General features: G+C 31.1%; 1 protein-coding gene and 1 long non-coding RNA gene across 5 annotated transcripts; one reads left to right on the top strand and one right to left on the bottom strand.

The window, feature by feature from the left end:
* Positions 1-7,425: 7,425 nt before the first annotated feature.
* Positions 7,426-10,132, bottom strand: LOC145949566 (uncharacterized). 2 transcript variants are annotated; one of them, XR_014427897.1, is made up of 4 exons: positions 9,853-10,132; positions 9,139-9,192; positions 8,955-9,056; positions 7,426-8,847 (listed from the first exon to the last, which is right to left on the bottom strand). It is a non-coding gene; the product is annotated as an uncharacterized LOC145949566 (long non-coding RNA). The 2 variants fall into 2 exon arrangements; XR_014427898.1 differs by having other exon boundaries at positions 8,955-9,063; positions 9,853-9,998.
* Positions 10,133-10,370: 238 nt separating this feature from the next.
* On the top strand, positions 10,371-13,227 carry LOC109815288 (thioredoxin domain-containing protein PLP3B). Of its 3 annotated transcripts, none has more exons than XM_029274751.2 (7): positions 10,371-10,509; positions 11,490-11,544; positions 11,637-11,684; positions 11,793-11,939; positions 12,267-12,332; positions 12,641-12,738; positions 12,833-13,227. In XM_029274751.2, coding segments are annotated over exons 2-7 (468 nt in total). In that variant the 5' UTR covers positions 10,371-10,509; positions 11,490-11,542; the 3' UTR covers positions 12,940-13,227. The 3 variants fall into 3 exon arrangements, with proteins under 3 accessions (XP_029130584.1, XP_082915958.1, XP_082915959.1); XM_083059832.1 differs by having other exon boundaries at positions 11,637-11,700; positions 11,793-12,118; XM_083059833.1 differs by having other exon boundaries at positions 11,637-11,700; positions 11,778-12,118.
* The last annotated feature ends 2,237 nt before the right edge of the window (positions 13,228-15,464 follow it).

The following is a 15,464-nucleotide window of genomic DNA, read 5'->3' as shown; positions in this document are numbered from 1 at the left end:
TAAAGTGAAAGATGGTTAATAGAGGTTGCTTGAGCAGTTTGAGGCAGTTACACCAAGGGGGTTACTAAGCTAGCAATTCGAAGAAATAAAGAACACGTGGGATGAACGGTTACGAGAAGTTACACTTAAGCCACATAATTTGCGTAGTGAACAGCGGTTATGCGCCCACGATGAATCCGCACAAAATTGACCACTCTCGACTGGCTCTATAAATATGAGAAGCAAACTACTTCATAAAGGTCAGAAAAAATCATACTTGCACTCTCATAAGCATTCACCGCCTGCGCATATGGCTTCCGTGCATGGAATTGCTGGGTATGACAACTTCTTGGCCATATTTTCTTTCTTTTTCTAGGATTAGTTTTGTTTTGTTTAATTCTGTAGTTTGTAGTTCATAGTTTGTTATTCTTAAAATCATTATATTGTAACTCGACAATTATGTGAACCGAATCATGATTTGTATTGCCAATATATATGTTCTTCACTCAATGTATTTGAATATCTACATGCATGAGAATTGTTTTATGATAACTATTGAGGAATATCTAGAAATCGGTGCATGTTGATTTTAGTTATTTAGCTTAGTTGTCACGTTAAACATTTATTTCCACACTAAGCGTTTTGACGGATTAGAATTACATGTACCTAAATTGAAAAAGGACACTCTTGCTAGTTTAAATAAAAAGAACTCATAAACAAAATTTCACCACAAACAAATTGGCACGCCTGGTGGGACATGTTTTGTATTTGAAACATAATTAAAACTAGTTTTAGGTATGTTTTATGAGACTTAGGAGTAGAAGAACCATGTCTACATCTTGAGAGGTGAATAACGATGTTCTAGTAGATATGGAAAATAGAAATTCAAATCCTAATTTGGAAAATGTAACTGTCCTGACAAGGGGGGCAACGCCATCTCCTGTAATACTAGAGAATGTGGCTAGACAAATAAATTTATCTCAAGAATTTTTAAATGCCACTCGAGAATACCCATGGGGTATGACTCCAAATTGGCGAACCACCCAACCCATACATGTCGAGATGCCAATGCCTTATTTAGGGCCAAATCCACAATTGCATGTATCTCCACAAGGGTACAATCCTACTCCAAACGGAATGGGTGTTTTTATGCAAGATCCTTACCAACATGTGGGTACTAGCCAAGAAGGGTCTCTGGTTCAACAAAGTAACTATCTCCCCACAGGTATAAGTAATCAAGTTATGATAGCCCTTCGCCAATAGATGGACCATAGTAATCATGACATGGTTAACTTATTATCGACTCAGATGCATAATATACTCACCCCTTTATATGAGTTAATAAATAAATTAGGAGATAAAGTGGGAGATAATCAGCCTTCGAGAGCCATGAGTGCAAATTTGAACGAAGTAGAAAATCATGTTGAGAATTGTAACACCCTAATTTTCAAAAAGGTTATTATTATTATTATTATATGGTATTTGATCATAATAATTTTAATAATTATAGAGGAATATTATTTTGTACGTTTTAAATAATTATTGTTTTGAACAATTATTTTGTATGTATTAAATAAGTATTTTTATTAGCATTTTTAAATAAATATTTATATATTTTAAGAGAAGGTTGATTTTATATGATATTTTGTTATTGAAATTATATTATTATATTTTAAGTTAGAAATATATTATTATTATAGAGGAAAAATATTTTATAATATACATGTATTTATTTTATTTAATTATTTTGAGGAAAAAGAGAAGTGGGTTAGAAGAGAAGGAAAATGGGTTGAGTTGACCCAGCCCATTGGATTAATTTTAAGAAATGATTAAATTTATCTGCCTCATTTACGTTCTGAAAGATTAGAAAAAAAAAAGAGGAGAAACAAAGAGCTCTAAGGAATGATCTTAGATCACATCAAGACCATTCATCTTCTGCTCATCCAGGTAAGGGGGAGCGAGAAACCTTACTCTGGGTGTGGGAATGTATGTTGGGTAGTGGGATTGACCTCCAATCTTGAGAATGTATGTTTCCTGTTGCCTTCTGATTGCTTTGTTGTGTTCCTTGTTGGATGTGATGCATGAGTATGTGGTTAATTTTGAAAATGAATATATTTTTATATGAATTAGAGTGCTTTGTGGGTTTCTACGGAAAACCCTATGAGAAAACGGGCAAAATATGAATATTTTCTATTTTATCCCCTAAGTTTTCTGTTGTGTTCTTTGATGTTTGCGGAGTGTAAATATGTGTTTAATTTCGCAAATAGATGAGTTTTGATATGAATTAAAACACTCTATGAAAATTGTGAATATGATGTGATAATATGATAATGTGATATGGTGATGTGACATGTGATATGATAATGAAACATGGTAATGTGATATGATGATGTGTTATGATGATAAGACATGATGATGACACGTGATAATATGATATGAGAATGAGATATGAAAATGTGATATGAGAAAAGCATGGATTCTTGATTAACATGCATCATGTGCATAAATATTTTTAAGGGTACGATATGGAATACACTGCCAGAAAAGGCCCCCTAGTGTAAAAGCTTTAAAAGGGTTCACATAAAAACCTTCACAAATGTTCTTCAATATCCAAAATGATTGAAAGTAAATAAATTAGAAAATAAAACAAAAGAGTTTACAAATTATTTTCAAAATAATAAATACAACTCCAAATCTATATAAAAAATTTATGTCCTAGAATTCTCTGCCCCGATGTTACGATATCAGAGCACTCTCACAATTCAATTGTTGACATTCTAGATGTCACTCAGAGCCGTATCTTCCTCACCTAAAACATCCACAAATTATACGGTGAGAAAAGAAAACACCTATATGTAAAGCACATACAAACACACAAAAATATAATCTCATTACATAATGAAATATTTACAAGCATTTCTATATATCATAACTCCATCAATCATGCATCATCTTCACATCATAATTCACAATCACACTCATTCATCTCAAATCTTGCAATTATCATTTTCATATTCATAATTCACACAAATCTTATAATTAACACTATGTCAAGGCCATGCCATAACTGACATAAGTGATATGAGTTAATTGTCTCACTCATCCCAAACCATGTCAGGGTCACGCCCTCCCTGTAGCATCACTTACCCAGGGTCGTGCCATCCCTGGTCATTGATGTGAGGAATCACAATCCACACAATTCTTGCAATTAACCCTATGCCAAGGCTACCCCACATCTAACATAAGTGATACGTGTTAATTGTCTCACTCATCCCACACCATGCCAGGGTCACGCCCTCCCTGTAGCATCACTTACCCAGGGGTCATGCCATCCCTGGTCATTGATGTGAGGAACCACAATCATAATCATATTCACATTCATCACATCTCATCTTATAGCTCAATAACATATCACATACACACAACGGATAAGTCCAACAAAATAATGGTTCACATACCTCTTAAGCAATTCACATCTAGATCATCAATTTTTTTTATCATCTAATATAACAATAACATTTATAAATTAATATAATACTCAACCAAATCACCAATTTAATACAATATAATAGTAAAACTCCCAATTTTCCAAAACCTAACTCACATAGACTTTTCTACAATTCCGTTCTCTATCCCAAATCATCATTTTCACAAATTAAATATATATTTCTAATAGTCAACACATACAGAATCTAATGGGATCATCAATTCCTCAAACAGAAATAATTCAAATTTCCACAACCTAACTGATAGACACTTTTTTATAATTTTGTTCTCTCTCCCAAATCATCATTCTTACAAATTAAATATATATATATATATATATATATATATGAAAGGTTTGCTTTTTGGGAGTGGCAGAGCACTCTATTTATAGGCATCAAGCGTCGCCGAAACGACCCGTTTCAAAATCCAGAACAGTCCGTTCTAGACTCTGACGGCATGTGTAAAATTCACAACTAGAACGGCCCGTTCTCAAACCAGAACGACTCATTCTGGAGTTGCATTTAACCCATAACGTCCATATTTGGAACGGCCCATTCCCAACTAGGGTTATAAGCCTTTTTAGTAGTTTGGAACAACTCGTTCTAGGCTACCAAATTACCCTTGTTTTAGTAGTTTGGAACGACCCGTTCTAGGCTACTAAATCACCCTTAAAAATTACAATATTACCCCCAATAAAAGTTTGAAAACTGGGGTGTTACAATATATATATATATATATATATATATATATATATATATAGAGAGAGAGAGAGAGAGAGAGAAGGAGAGAGAGGAAGAGGAGGAATCAAATGACTCACAAATTGTAACTCTTAGTAAAGTTAATCCGCTCAATAACTCATGAAGTATGTTGAATTTCATCAATCCAAATGTTAAATTAAAAGATTAAATTTTACTAATAATTAATATAGAAAAAATTAATTTTCTTTGGAATAAATTATTTACTAACAATATAGTTGAAAAAATAATTATTTTAAATTGTTTAACTAGAGTTTTATTGACAATTTATTATATGATCTTGATATTTTTTATAACTAATATATGGTTTTAAATTTGATAAGAAAATATTATGATATAATTAGATAAGATTTTAAATTAATATTTTATTAATGGTTCATAATTAGAAAACAAAACAAGGATAAAAATATTTTTTAAATTTTATATCTTAGATTTAAGATAAATAAATATATTAAGTTAATTAATAATTTATTTGAAATGTTAAAATTTAATTTATAAGTATGTAATAAATAAATTTTTATAATTTTATAAATTATATTATTATTATAAATCATAAAAATAATATTTTAAAATATATAAATTATTATTTAAAATTTTAAATTTATAATAAATAATTTAAATTGTATCATAATATTAATTTTAAATATAAATAAGTAGATTGTTAATTATAAAAGTAAGTATATATACAAATAAAAATTAATTAAATATAATATAATTATTGTTATTGGTAATATAATTATTATATATATTATTATATTTTTATAACAGTCCAGACACATCGGAATGAGAGGGATCCAGAGATAGTACAAGTATGAAATTGTATAGTTGAGAATAACTTAAATGAACTAATTTGTACTACCTATATTAACAACATGCATTTACTTTTCGGTAACTTATCTTATCAAAACTCCATAGTTAAGCGTGTTTAACTTGGAGTAATATAGGGATGAGTGACCTTTTGAGGGAGGTTTCCAAGAATTTGTGCAAGTAAGGACAATGCATGCTGAAAAATAAAGTGTCATGAAATGGAACCCTTGAAGGTCGACGGATAAATCCGTCAGAATCACATAAAGATTTTCAAACAATTTCTAATGGATAATTATCGATAGATATATCCGTCATAAATTTTCAAGAAATTAAATTATTTTCGACGGATTTTTTTCCAATGCCGCTTTTTTCGATAGATTTGCATCCGTAAAAAATCCGTCAGAAATTCTCTATTTTTGACGAATATTCATTTTTACCGATGGATTATGTCTGTCAAAAATTTATGCTTTTCTTGTAGTGACAACATAGGCCTTGATATACATGATAGATAACATATGCTCTAATAGACATTTGAGACTCTAATGTGTAATGTATGCCCTAATGCAAATAAGTCGATATGTTCATTCTGATAGATTCTAAAATTAATAAGCATGCTAATATACACAACTACTTAATCATCAATAAAGCTATGAAATGTTCAACAAGATCAAAAGAATATGTCAATATACATGTCTTAAATGAATGTATGTGTAAAACTAAAAGCTTGTATGATCTTATACATAGCGTTTGATAGATGCGTTCTTGTACTACTCTAATAAATTTATAATGCTTCCACATCTTAAAGAAAATCTCATTAAAACAATTTCTCTAATTAATTTATCTTTGCAAAAATCATTGTCTTAATCAACAAAAATATTTTCTAAGACAAGAAAAATCTTAGTTTCAAAATCGTGTTTGTCATCATCAAAAAAGGAGAGATTGTTTGGTTAAAAGATTATTTTAGATCCCTCAAACTTTCAATTTTTAATGATAACAAACATAATATTTCTAAAGGAAAAATATTTTTACAAAATATAAATTAGACGAAGCATTAGACACAAACCTTTAAACAGACGAGGTGTCATTAGATAGCATATAACCTTACCTCAAAAATTCTCAAATGCGTATCATTTATAATAAGTAATGACTACTTGGTGCATGACTAACCAATTTCTTAATAGATCGAGCAAAGAAAACTCATTAAAACTTACAAATCTATAGTGGATGAAGTCGTGTTGTGCACAAAATAACAAGGACATGCGAATCCCTAAAATCACAAAGAAAATCAATAAAAATTGATGCAAAACTTTTTCTTCACTAACACAAGCCACAAAAATGGACGTAGTCTTAATAGTTGAGACGAACTAGTATAAAAATTACCTATGTTGTCCATCTATTTTTCTATATTCTTTATTGTTATTGTTACTACTTTATTTCTCAAAAAATTGAAAGTTTTTTATAGATATTATTCAACCCCCATTTTTAGTTTCTGTCTTTTCTCTACAACAAAATTATGTTTATTTAATGGTAATTTATTTTAAAAATATTAATATTTAATTTATAAATATTTATGATAAACAAAATGCTAAATTAGATATGAAAGTAAAAGAATCTCTAAAATCCTAGAAAAGTCAAGCAATATAATTGTTTATATTTTATGTATAGGGGTTAATACAATGTTAAATACCAAATTCTTAATATGATTTGAAAATATTTATCATCATTTTTACAATATTAATTTAATTATTTATTTTTTTTTATAAAATATTAAAGTCATAATTAGTTTATTAAAATAAAATTATGAAAATATTTGAAGACAAGTTATATCAAGTTAAAATTTTTAGGAACTAAATTGACATCGAGTTATATTTTCAGGTATTAAAGTGACACAATGTTGCAATTTTAGGGATTAAAATGATATTGTGTTATATAATCATATGTTTCATGGAACATATATGTCACGTGGTACATCACGTGACACGTCACAAGTGTCATTCTATATATGTACCAGATATATGTAGAGATGGAAAAGTGGGCCATGGCCAGCGGGCCGGCCCGTTGGCCCGCCAAAAATTGGCGGGCCGGGCCAAGTATTTTAACCCGCTAAGCCCGCCCCGCCAAGCCCGCCAACCTCGCTGGGCCAAATAGCGTGCCGGCCCGCCACAACCCGCCGGCCCGCATATATATATATATATTATTTTTTTTTTAATTTAATTATTTTTATGTTTATTTTATTTTGATGTAGAAGATGAGGATGAAGATGATTAAGAAAAAAAGTAGAGACATCTTCTTTCAAGAGAGCTTCTAATATTCTTAAAATAAAACTTAAAGTTAATTAATTGTATTTAAACTTGTTTTGTGGACTATCAAAAAATTTAGTGTATAAATAATTTGTAAGTTTATAATTTGGTTTTGATTTTGGTGTAAATAGACTAATTTCTATTTGATTTTGTTTTAAGTTTGTAATTTATTTTTGTTGAACATATATTAAGTACAATATGTATGCATTTTTAATTTCATATGATTATATTTATTTATTTGTAGCAAAAAAAAATTTATTTAACCATAAAATAATTTTTTTTCTATTTTTTTATTTTTTATTTATGTAAGCGGGCTGGCGGGCCTTAGGCGGGGCGGGCCAGCATCTCCAGCCCGTTTTACATTGGCGGGTCAGCCCAGCCCGCCCCGTTTTTGGCGGGCCAATGGCGAGCCGGGCCAAAACAGGCCGGGCTGGCCCGTTTTGCCATCCCTAGATATATGTTACATGACACTATTGTATCACATAGACATTTTTGTTTAAAAAAATGGAGTCTATTCAATGGAAGGACTTAAATGAGTAGTGTATTGCATTTTTCAGGATTTTTTTAGTTTCATTAGAATTGGTGTCTAAATTGCAAGCAAAATAGAATTTTAGGGGCTAATTTGCATTTACTCTATTTATTATTTATTTACAAGAATTACAATTATTAGTTCCATCTAACATGTAACTGAACTAATACTTTTTTGTCTTCCAATCAGTAAAATTTATACTCAAGCATGGAAGGATATGATATAGAAGGAATAAGTCTACACACACCCAAACAAACAGAGAAAATGAATGTTAGTTTCATATGATACAAGGAAGTTGTATTTTTAATTTGATATATAAGCTATGAAGCTAAAATAAATTCTCAAATAATTCATAGTGAGACAATAATTCATTTTTATGATGAGACATTCATTAAGACAGTGAAGAAATAAACAATGGATACAATTATGCAAACAAACAAACTATTCATCTCAGTTCCCTGACATATTGTCTACTCCATCCCAAGTCTGCATTCATCTGCACTAGTTTACAGGATGGAAAAAACCCATTTTTATTGGTAGGCATGCTTTTGGTGACCAGTATAAGGCCACTGATGCAATAATCAGCTGACCAGGGAAGCTTAAGTTGGTATTTGGTATGTTAATTTCCAAAGCCCCGCTTTCAATGGAATTGAAACTTTTTAATTTATTCATTAGAATATCAAGCATGTAGTTTACAAACTTGTGTTTATGTCTAATTTAGTCCCAGAAGATGGTGATGCTCCAACGGAGCTTGATGTTTACAATTTCAAAGGCCCAGGTGTAGCACTTGCTATGTATAATGTCATTGAAGAGAAAGAAAAGTCAGGTAGAGAATACAGAGTAGCATACATGGAATTGCACTAAGGGATAGTACGTGTTAAAAAAAACGAAATGAAGCAAACCTCATCAACATTATACATAGCAAGTGCTACACCTGGGCCTTTGAAATTGTAAACATCAAGCTCCGTTGGAGCATCACCATCTTCTGGGACTAAATTAGACATAAACACAAGTTTGTAAACTACATGCTTGATATTCTAATGAATAAATTAAAAAGTTTCAATTCCATTGAAAGCGGGACTTTGGAAATTAACATACCAAATACCAACTTAAGCTTCCCTGGTTAGCTGATTATTGCATAAGTGGCCCTATACTGGTCACCAAAAGCATGCCTACCAATACAAATGGGTTTTTTCCATCCTGTAAACTAAAAAATAAGTTCTAAATGGTGCTTTGCTGTATTTCAATTCCATTAATGATCAAACCAGAGTTGAGGCATTACCAGAAACAATTCTCGGTATGTTGCGGCATATTATGGGTTCACGGAAAACAGTACCTAGAAGGAAATAAAAAAGAAAAATATCACGGAAAATTTTGAAAAAGTTTTGGAACAGAAGAAAAATTTTAAACAAAAAAAAGAACAAAAGCTTAATTAACTTGAGTTCAGAACATTTGTTATTAAGTAACTTCAAACACAATAAATTTTGATATTTAGCAGTGAGATGAAAAATGAAGCCATGCATCATTTGGTACTTACTACTTTGACTGGCTGATATGAGACAATTTGTTAATGAAAATAATTTGGTAGTTTAAAACATGACAGTCAAGCCTTTACTTTCTTTCTCTTCATTAAAGAACTATTTGCTATAAAAGCAGCTTATATATTGCACCCAAATCAGATCTACTTGATGTTGGTTCTAAGCTCCAGAGTAATGATGATTTTGTTTTAAACTGATTCATTTAACTTACAGAAGGGCAAGGGTACAAATTCATAGCCAAGTGTAGTGGTTCACTTTTGAATCAATCGGTCTATCACAAAGGATATAAATCCATCTAAAAGAGATCTAATACAAAGTCCCCAGAAGCATCTGCATGCTTCAAACCAAATACTCATCAAAATATGATTCCAAACCGTAAGCCCCAAACCATTTGGGTCCCAAATTCCAATAAAATCATCAATAACCCTAACAGAATCAATGTTTCCAACACAAAATACCTATAGATTCATCATTTGAATGCCAAATTATCGCAATCAGCGAGCGAATAGAAGTAATAATCACAACGTTGACTCTGAATATGCCCAAGCTCGAACGCACAACTTTTTCAAACCGAAATCTGCCTCTCTCCGTCAACGAATCTATGTAACGTTTATGTGAATTGAATGCTCACGCTCATGGCAGTAGCATGGAGAATTTTGAGTAAAGAAAATGCTTTATGGAAGGAGAACTTCGAACCCTTTTACAGGTTTCTTCTAACATTTTGATATTTTGAAGATAATGTAATTGAATTTAACTTAACATTTTTATTTTTATTCTTTTAACAATAATAAAAAGTATTTTAATTGAATTGGCCACGCGGTAGCACATTTTTTAAATATTGTGGCGGTTCTAAACCGCCAAAATTTTAAATTTTTTATGATGGATATAATTTTTGAACAACTTTCTCTCTTCCCATTTTTAGTACCCACACCTTCACACAGATCTTAACTATGCGAACATCATTTAATTTGCGTCTTAATCGTTATTACTGTAAATTTCTTATCTTTGTTTTGATTTTTGTAGATAATAGAGATGGATCCAAACGCGGTGAAGTCCACTCTGTCCAATCTCGCGTTTGGAAAGTAATGGCTGCAGCTACTCGCGATTATCAGAAGGTAATTTAACGATTCTTCACTTCACAATGCAATTTTCTTTGTGGTTTATTCGGTGGTTTCTCTTTGCACCAACGTTTGTGTGAGATCCTAGGTCCAAAGATGTCATTTTTTTTAGGTCTTAGCATAATCTATTCTCACTATTGTTGTTTTATGATATCATGAATGATGTAAAGCTTTTCATTTGGTTCTGTTGTTCAATTTTTTCCTTTTCGATTCACTTTTTTCATGATTTGACAGTTACAAAGATGGTTGTAACTATTACGGTATTACCCTAGTTTGCTTCCTGTTACCAGAAGGTTATGACATTGTAATGTTCTTTTATACTTGAATATGGGTATGCAATTGCACTTGTTTTCATTTGGAGCAAATAAAATGGGGTGTTTTTGGTGGCTTCGAATGTGGTAAATGCTTCAGGTAGGCAAGAAGGCTTGGACAAGCAACAACAACATCCGGTGAAAAGCATAATTTGTTAATACATGCAAAGACACTCTGACCCCAAGTCAGTGAGTGTAAGAGATGTGCAAAAAATGAGCCTAGTTAGTTAGCTACTTGTAGGCATGAAATGCATTATATAACAATAGTTAAACCTTTATCATTGGCCAAAGGCCATAGGCCACGTGGCAAGCCCAAAATGCTTTATATAACAATAGTTAAACCTTTTTACTGCTCTCTTTTTTCTTCCATGAACTCCTTCCCTTTATTATCTTTTTCATCTTTTCTTATCAAATGTTCTTAATATAGCAATCTGTTTAAGAAGCTTACAATAGATTGTGAATAGTTGAATTTTGTATGTTCTGGGTGATAGTTTTTGAAGTGCTACTTTCTCAAAAGTATTATGTGGTATGTTTTTAAACTAATTTTCTGTTTTCTCAAATGCTAACATTATGCTATAATTTTCTCTGAAGAGTGTTGTTATGTATAATTCTTATGCCAGAAGCTACATATTGATTGTAATGTAACACATGCTATGATCCCTTCAGGAATTGCTTGCTCAAGGGAAGGCTCAACCAAATGAGGAGGTTGACTTTGATGGATGTATGGTTTACAAACTTTTCAACCTCATCATATAAAAATATGTGTTGATCCCTTCATTCTAATTTAACTACTCTACGTGATGTTGATGTCAGGATCCTGAGTTGGAAAAATTGCATGCAGATAGGATTGCAGCTCTCAAGGTGACAATCTCCATAGGTACCGAGATGCAAAGGAAATTCAAATTTTTGTTTTTACTCTTTTTATTTATAAATTGCCTTGCCATTCACAACCAGATTTGTCTTTAATAGAAAGAAGCTGAGAAACGGGAGGGAGACATGGAAGAAGAAAGGTCATGGAGAATACAGGGAGATAAGTGAGGGGGGTTTCTTAGGTGAAGTCACTGGAAGTGAAAAAGTGATTTGTCACTTCTACCACAAGGAGTTCTATAGATGCAAGTATGTTATTGTCTTAAATATTATTCCTCATGACTTGTAATCTTTCTGTCTCTTAATTTTGACATGCACATTGTTGCATTGCCTGTTGTATAACAAATGTTTTCGGGATAATGGATAAGCATTTAAAGTCTCTCGCACCAAAGCATATTGATACAAAGTTCATCAAGCTTGATGCAGAGGTCAGCATAAACCATTCTGTAGAGATGATTTTGGAGTTTGCTTAGGGATTGAGTTAATGTAACTGTAACATTGGACATATTATCTTAATGCAACTGTTAGTCTTTGTAAAGAAATTGAATGAAGTTCGTAATTGAAAATGGAATGCAGAATGCACCATTCTTTGTTACAAAACTGGCTATCAAGACTTTGCCTTGTGTCATACTTACTGTTCAGGTGAGGCATAAATCTGTACCTTTTGGAACTTTGTCAATTTAGTGCATTCAGTACTGAATAGTGTTAATCTTTCTGTTAGGTCTCAAAAAAATGAGAATGAAGTTTAGAATCCTTAAACAATCTTGATCTTCAATACCCACCCACAAAAAATAAATAAAGGACAAAGGTGCTAATATATATTTGGTGGCAGAAGCTATCCTGGAAGAAATAAAATAATGTTACTAAATCAAACTAATAGTTTATATAATAAATGCAGATAAAATTAATTTGTTATAGTTGTATATTGGCTAAGGTGTTTCTTTCTTCAGACAAGGAGTTGCAATAGATAGATTGGTAGGATTTCAAGATCTGGGAGGGAAAGATGATTTTAGCACAAGAATACTTGAGGCTCTACTGATAAAGAAAGGTAATGCAATATATATATATATATATATATATATATATATATATATATATTTATTACTTAGTGACTGGAAGGTTTTTTAACTGTCATTTGGCAGGCATAATTGCAGAGAAGAAAGATGAGGATGACAAAGATAATGAATATCCTGACAGTACACGTAGAGTCGTTAGATTCTCCACAATTGCTGGTTCTGATTCTGATTAAAATAAACCAGCTGGTGGCATCATAAAAGAAGAGTTTACAGTTTATCTTCATATTCTTTTGGATTTCGGGCTTGTATAATTATTGTTACACTTTTGGTTTGTTTGCTTTTGGGGAGGGGTTGAATCCATAGCAATCATACAGATACTCTACCATTCTACGACCATTGTATGAACCTGTTCAAGTAGGAATTTGCCAACATTTCTCCCATCGAAGAGTGTCAAAAGTTTGTAACCCAATTTGCAACAGAAGAAAATGATATAGTTTTCTAAAATGTATTTAATTATTTTCCATTGTGAGTGCATTAGAAGCCACTAGGATTGGGCCAGGACTAGAAATAGTATGCATGAAATCATAGTTCCAAACATCATTACTACCGTTATACGAGAAACAAAAATGTGAATGCATTATCATTATGACAAGTTCTCCTATGGTGCACCATTGTTTCATGTGATCTATTGTGCACCATAAATAATGATCCTTAGATTTATCTAGCTTTTATTATTATGATGCAACCTCACACTTAATAACAACACTAGTCTTCCTTTTTCTAGTAGCCTTATTCCTTAACCACCATGCACATTGTCGTCAAAGGTTATTTTCGGTGACTGTTTCATTTTGGTACTAATAAGGACAAGCCTCCCTCATCTAGTGCTCCTCCATCAACAATCTTCTATTGGGTCTTGTCATCTACCTCACCATCACTCTCTCAAATGACTCTTCCTTTTTGTTGTCACCACCTCTCTTTCCCTCCTTGCCAATGTTGTGAAGCTCTCTTACAATATCTTTCCACTTGTGCACCAAAACGATCTCAACAAATGGAGAATCATCACCGATAAAGAACTGAGTGACGATCAAATTTTAGCAAATGAGGATTGATGACCTGGTTCCCAATCTTCCTCCAAGACTGTGAATACTCAAATATTGCAAGGGTGAAGTGAAATATGGGGAGAGATGGATAGTGTCAAGTATGGTGGAATGAATGTCATGCTTCTCCAAGAAGAGGATGCAAATGAAAGGTTGGAGATGCTGCTATCAATGACAACGAGAAGGGGGATGGAGAAAGGAGTAGTGAAAGTGACTTGCTCATGGCTAAAGTATTTCTTCATAATGGGTCTTGTATGATGACTTGCAGTTGTGGGTTTTGAAGGAACATTGTTACGACTCAAAAATTGCTTTGAGCAGTCATAGATAATGGTTGGTGATGAAGGTTGCTGAAAGTGGAGTGACAATTTTATGGTGAGAAAGGGTGCATTATAAGAGTTAAAGGTTAGATTAATCTAAGGGTCATTATTTGTGGTGCACATAGACCACATGATGAAGTGGTGGACCCTAGAACTCATTTATCATTATATCACTTGTTACTTCAAAATATATGTTTACATCAATGTTTTTAAAATTAGACTTGTCATCAAATTAGTGACAATATTGGTTTAAAGTTTAATGGTTAAGTTAGTATTAATTAATAATATATTTTTAAAATTCTAATATAATATATTAAGTAATTAATAATACAATATTATAATATCATTGAATAAGAAAAATAATTTGAGCCAATATTTTAAATAGAAATAAAAAAATATAATAATTATCAAAACTATACTGTTTTATTAAAACATAATAATTAGGTTGAAAGAAACATCTCCAATCCTCATTTTAAAAGATTTTATCATTGAGCATTACTAATTTGTCACGTGGAAGCAATGTTTTATAAATTGGACTAGTTATCAAATCCGTTAGAGTATTAGATCAGATGATTATGTGTTGGATTGATAAGTTATTAATCGAATTGCATGATTCGCTTTCTATTAAATTTTTTTAAAAAGAATATTCATGTCATATATATTTTATACTTATAAATTTCAATAAAATTTATATCATGTTTTAAATATTCGTTAAAAAATTACACAACACATTTTATATATAATATAATTAAATTATTATTTTAAATTAAAAATATACTACTAAAATAATTTAAGTGAATTATATATCAAATAAACAAGTTAATTCAGTGGTTACTAGGCCTCAAACCCGCAAAACCATATAAATCGGTAAATTGACGTGTGATTAATGTTTGATAAATATGTACATAAAATCTTGTTAGGTGTGGTGGTCTTACATGTTGTCCGTAACGTTAATATTTATTTTTAAATTCTTGTTGATTTTTGTGTAGGATTCAATATTTTATTAAAAAATATAGTGAAATAATTAAATTAAATAATCAAATATTGAAGGAAACAATGTGTAGAAATATTATTTAAGTAATGAGGATAAAAATGTTTCTTTGGATAGCATTTGAAAAAGAAAATGTCATAATCTAAACCTTTAATTCATTTATAAAATATTTCATTTAATTAACTAAACAAACAAACTTTATATTGAAATTAATCTCAATCTTAGATATTAAATAGATTGTTTTAGAAGAGGAATATTCGAGTACTTAATTTTCTTGGCAAAGATGAGTTGTTTTTGACACCAAATACTTCATAACGATTAAAAAAATTGTTTATTTCAACAAATTGAACTCC

This window comes from Cajanus cajan, chromosome 1 (assembly GCF_000230855.2).
Source record: "Cajanus cajan strain Asha chromosome 1, NIPB_CcT2T_4, whole genome shotgun sequence".
Taxonomy (NCBI): Eukaryota; Viridiplantae; Streptophyta; class Magnoliopsida; order Fabales; family Fabaceae; genus Cajanus; species Cajanus cajan.
Note: the sequence above shows the minus strand (reverse complement) of the source record. Positions and strands in the feature narration are given on the sequence as shown.

What these genes read in the sequence shown, in the direction of transcription:
- LOC109815288 (XM_029274751.2), top strand. An exon ending in AAGGAGTTCTATAGATGCAA is followed by an intron (nt 11,940 to 12,266) that starts GTATGTTATTGT and finishes AATGGAATGCAG; the next exon opens with AATGCACCATTCTTTGTTAC. An exon ending in GTGTCATACTTACTGTTCAG is followed by an intron (nt 12,333 to 12,640) that starts GTGAGGCATAAA and finishes TTCTTTCTTCAG; the next exon opens with ACAAGGAGTTGCAATAGATA.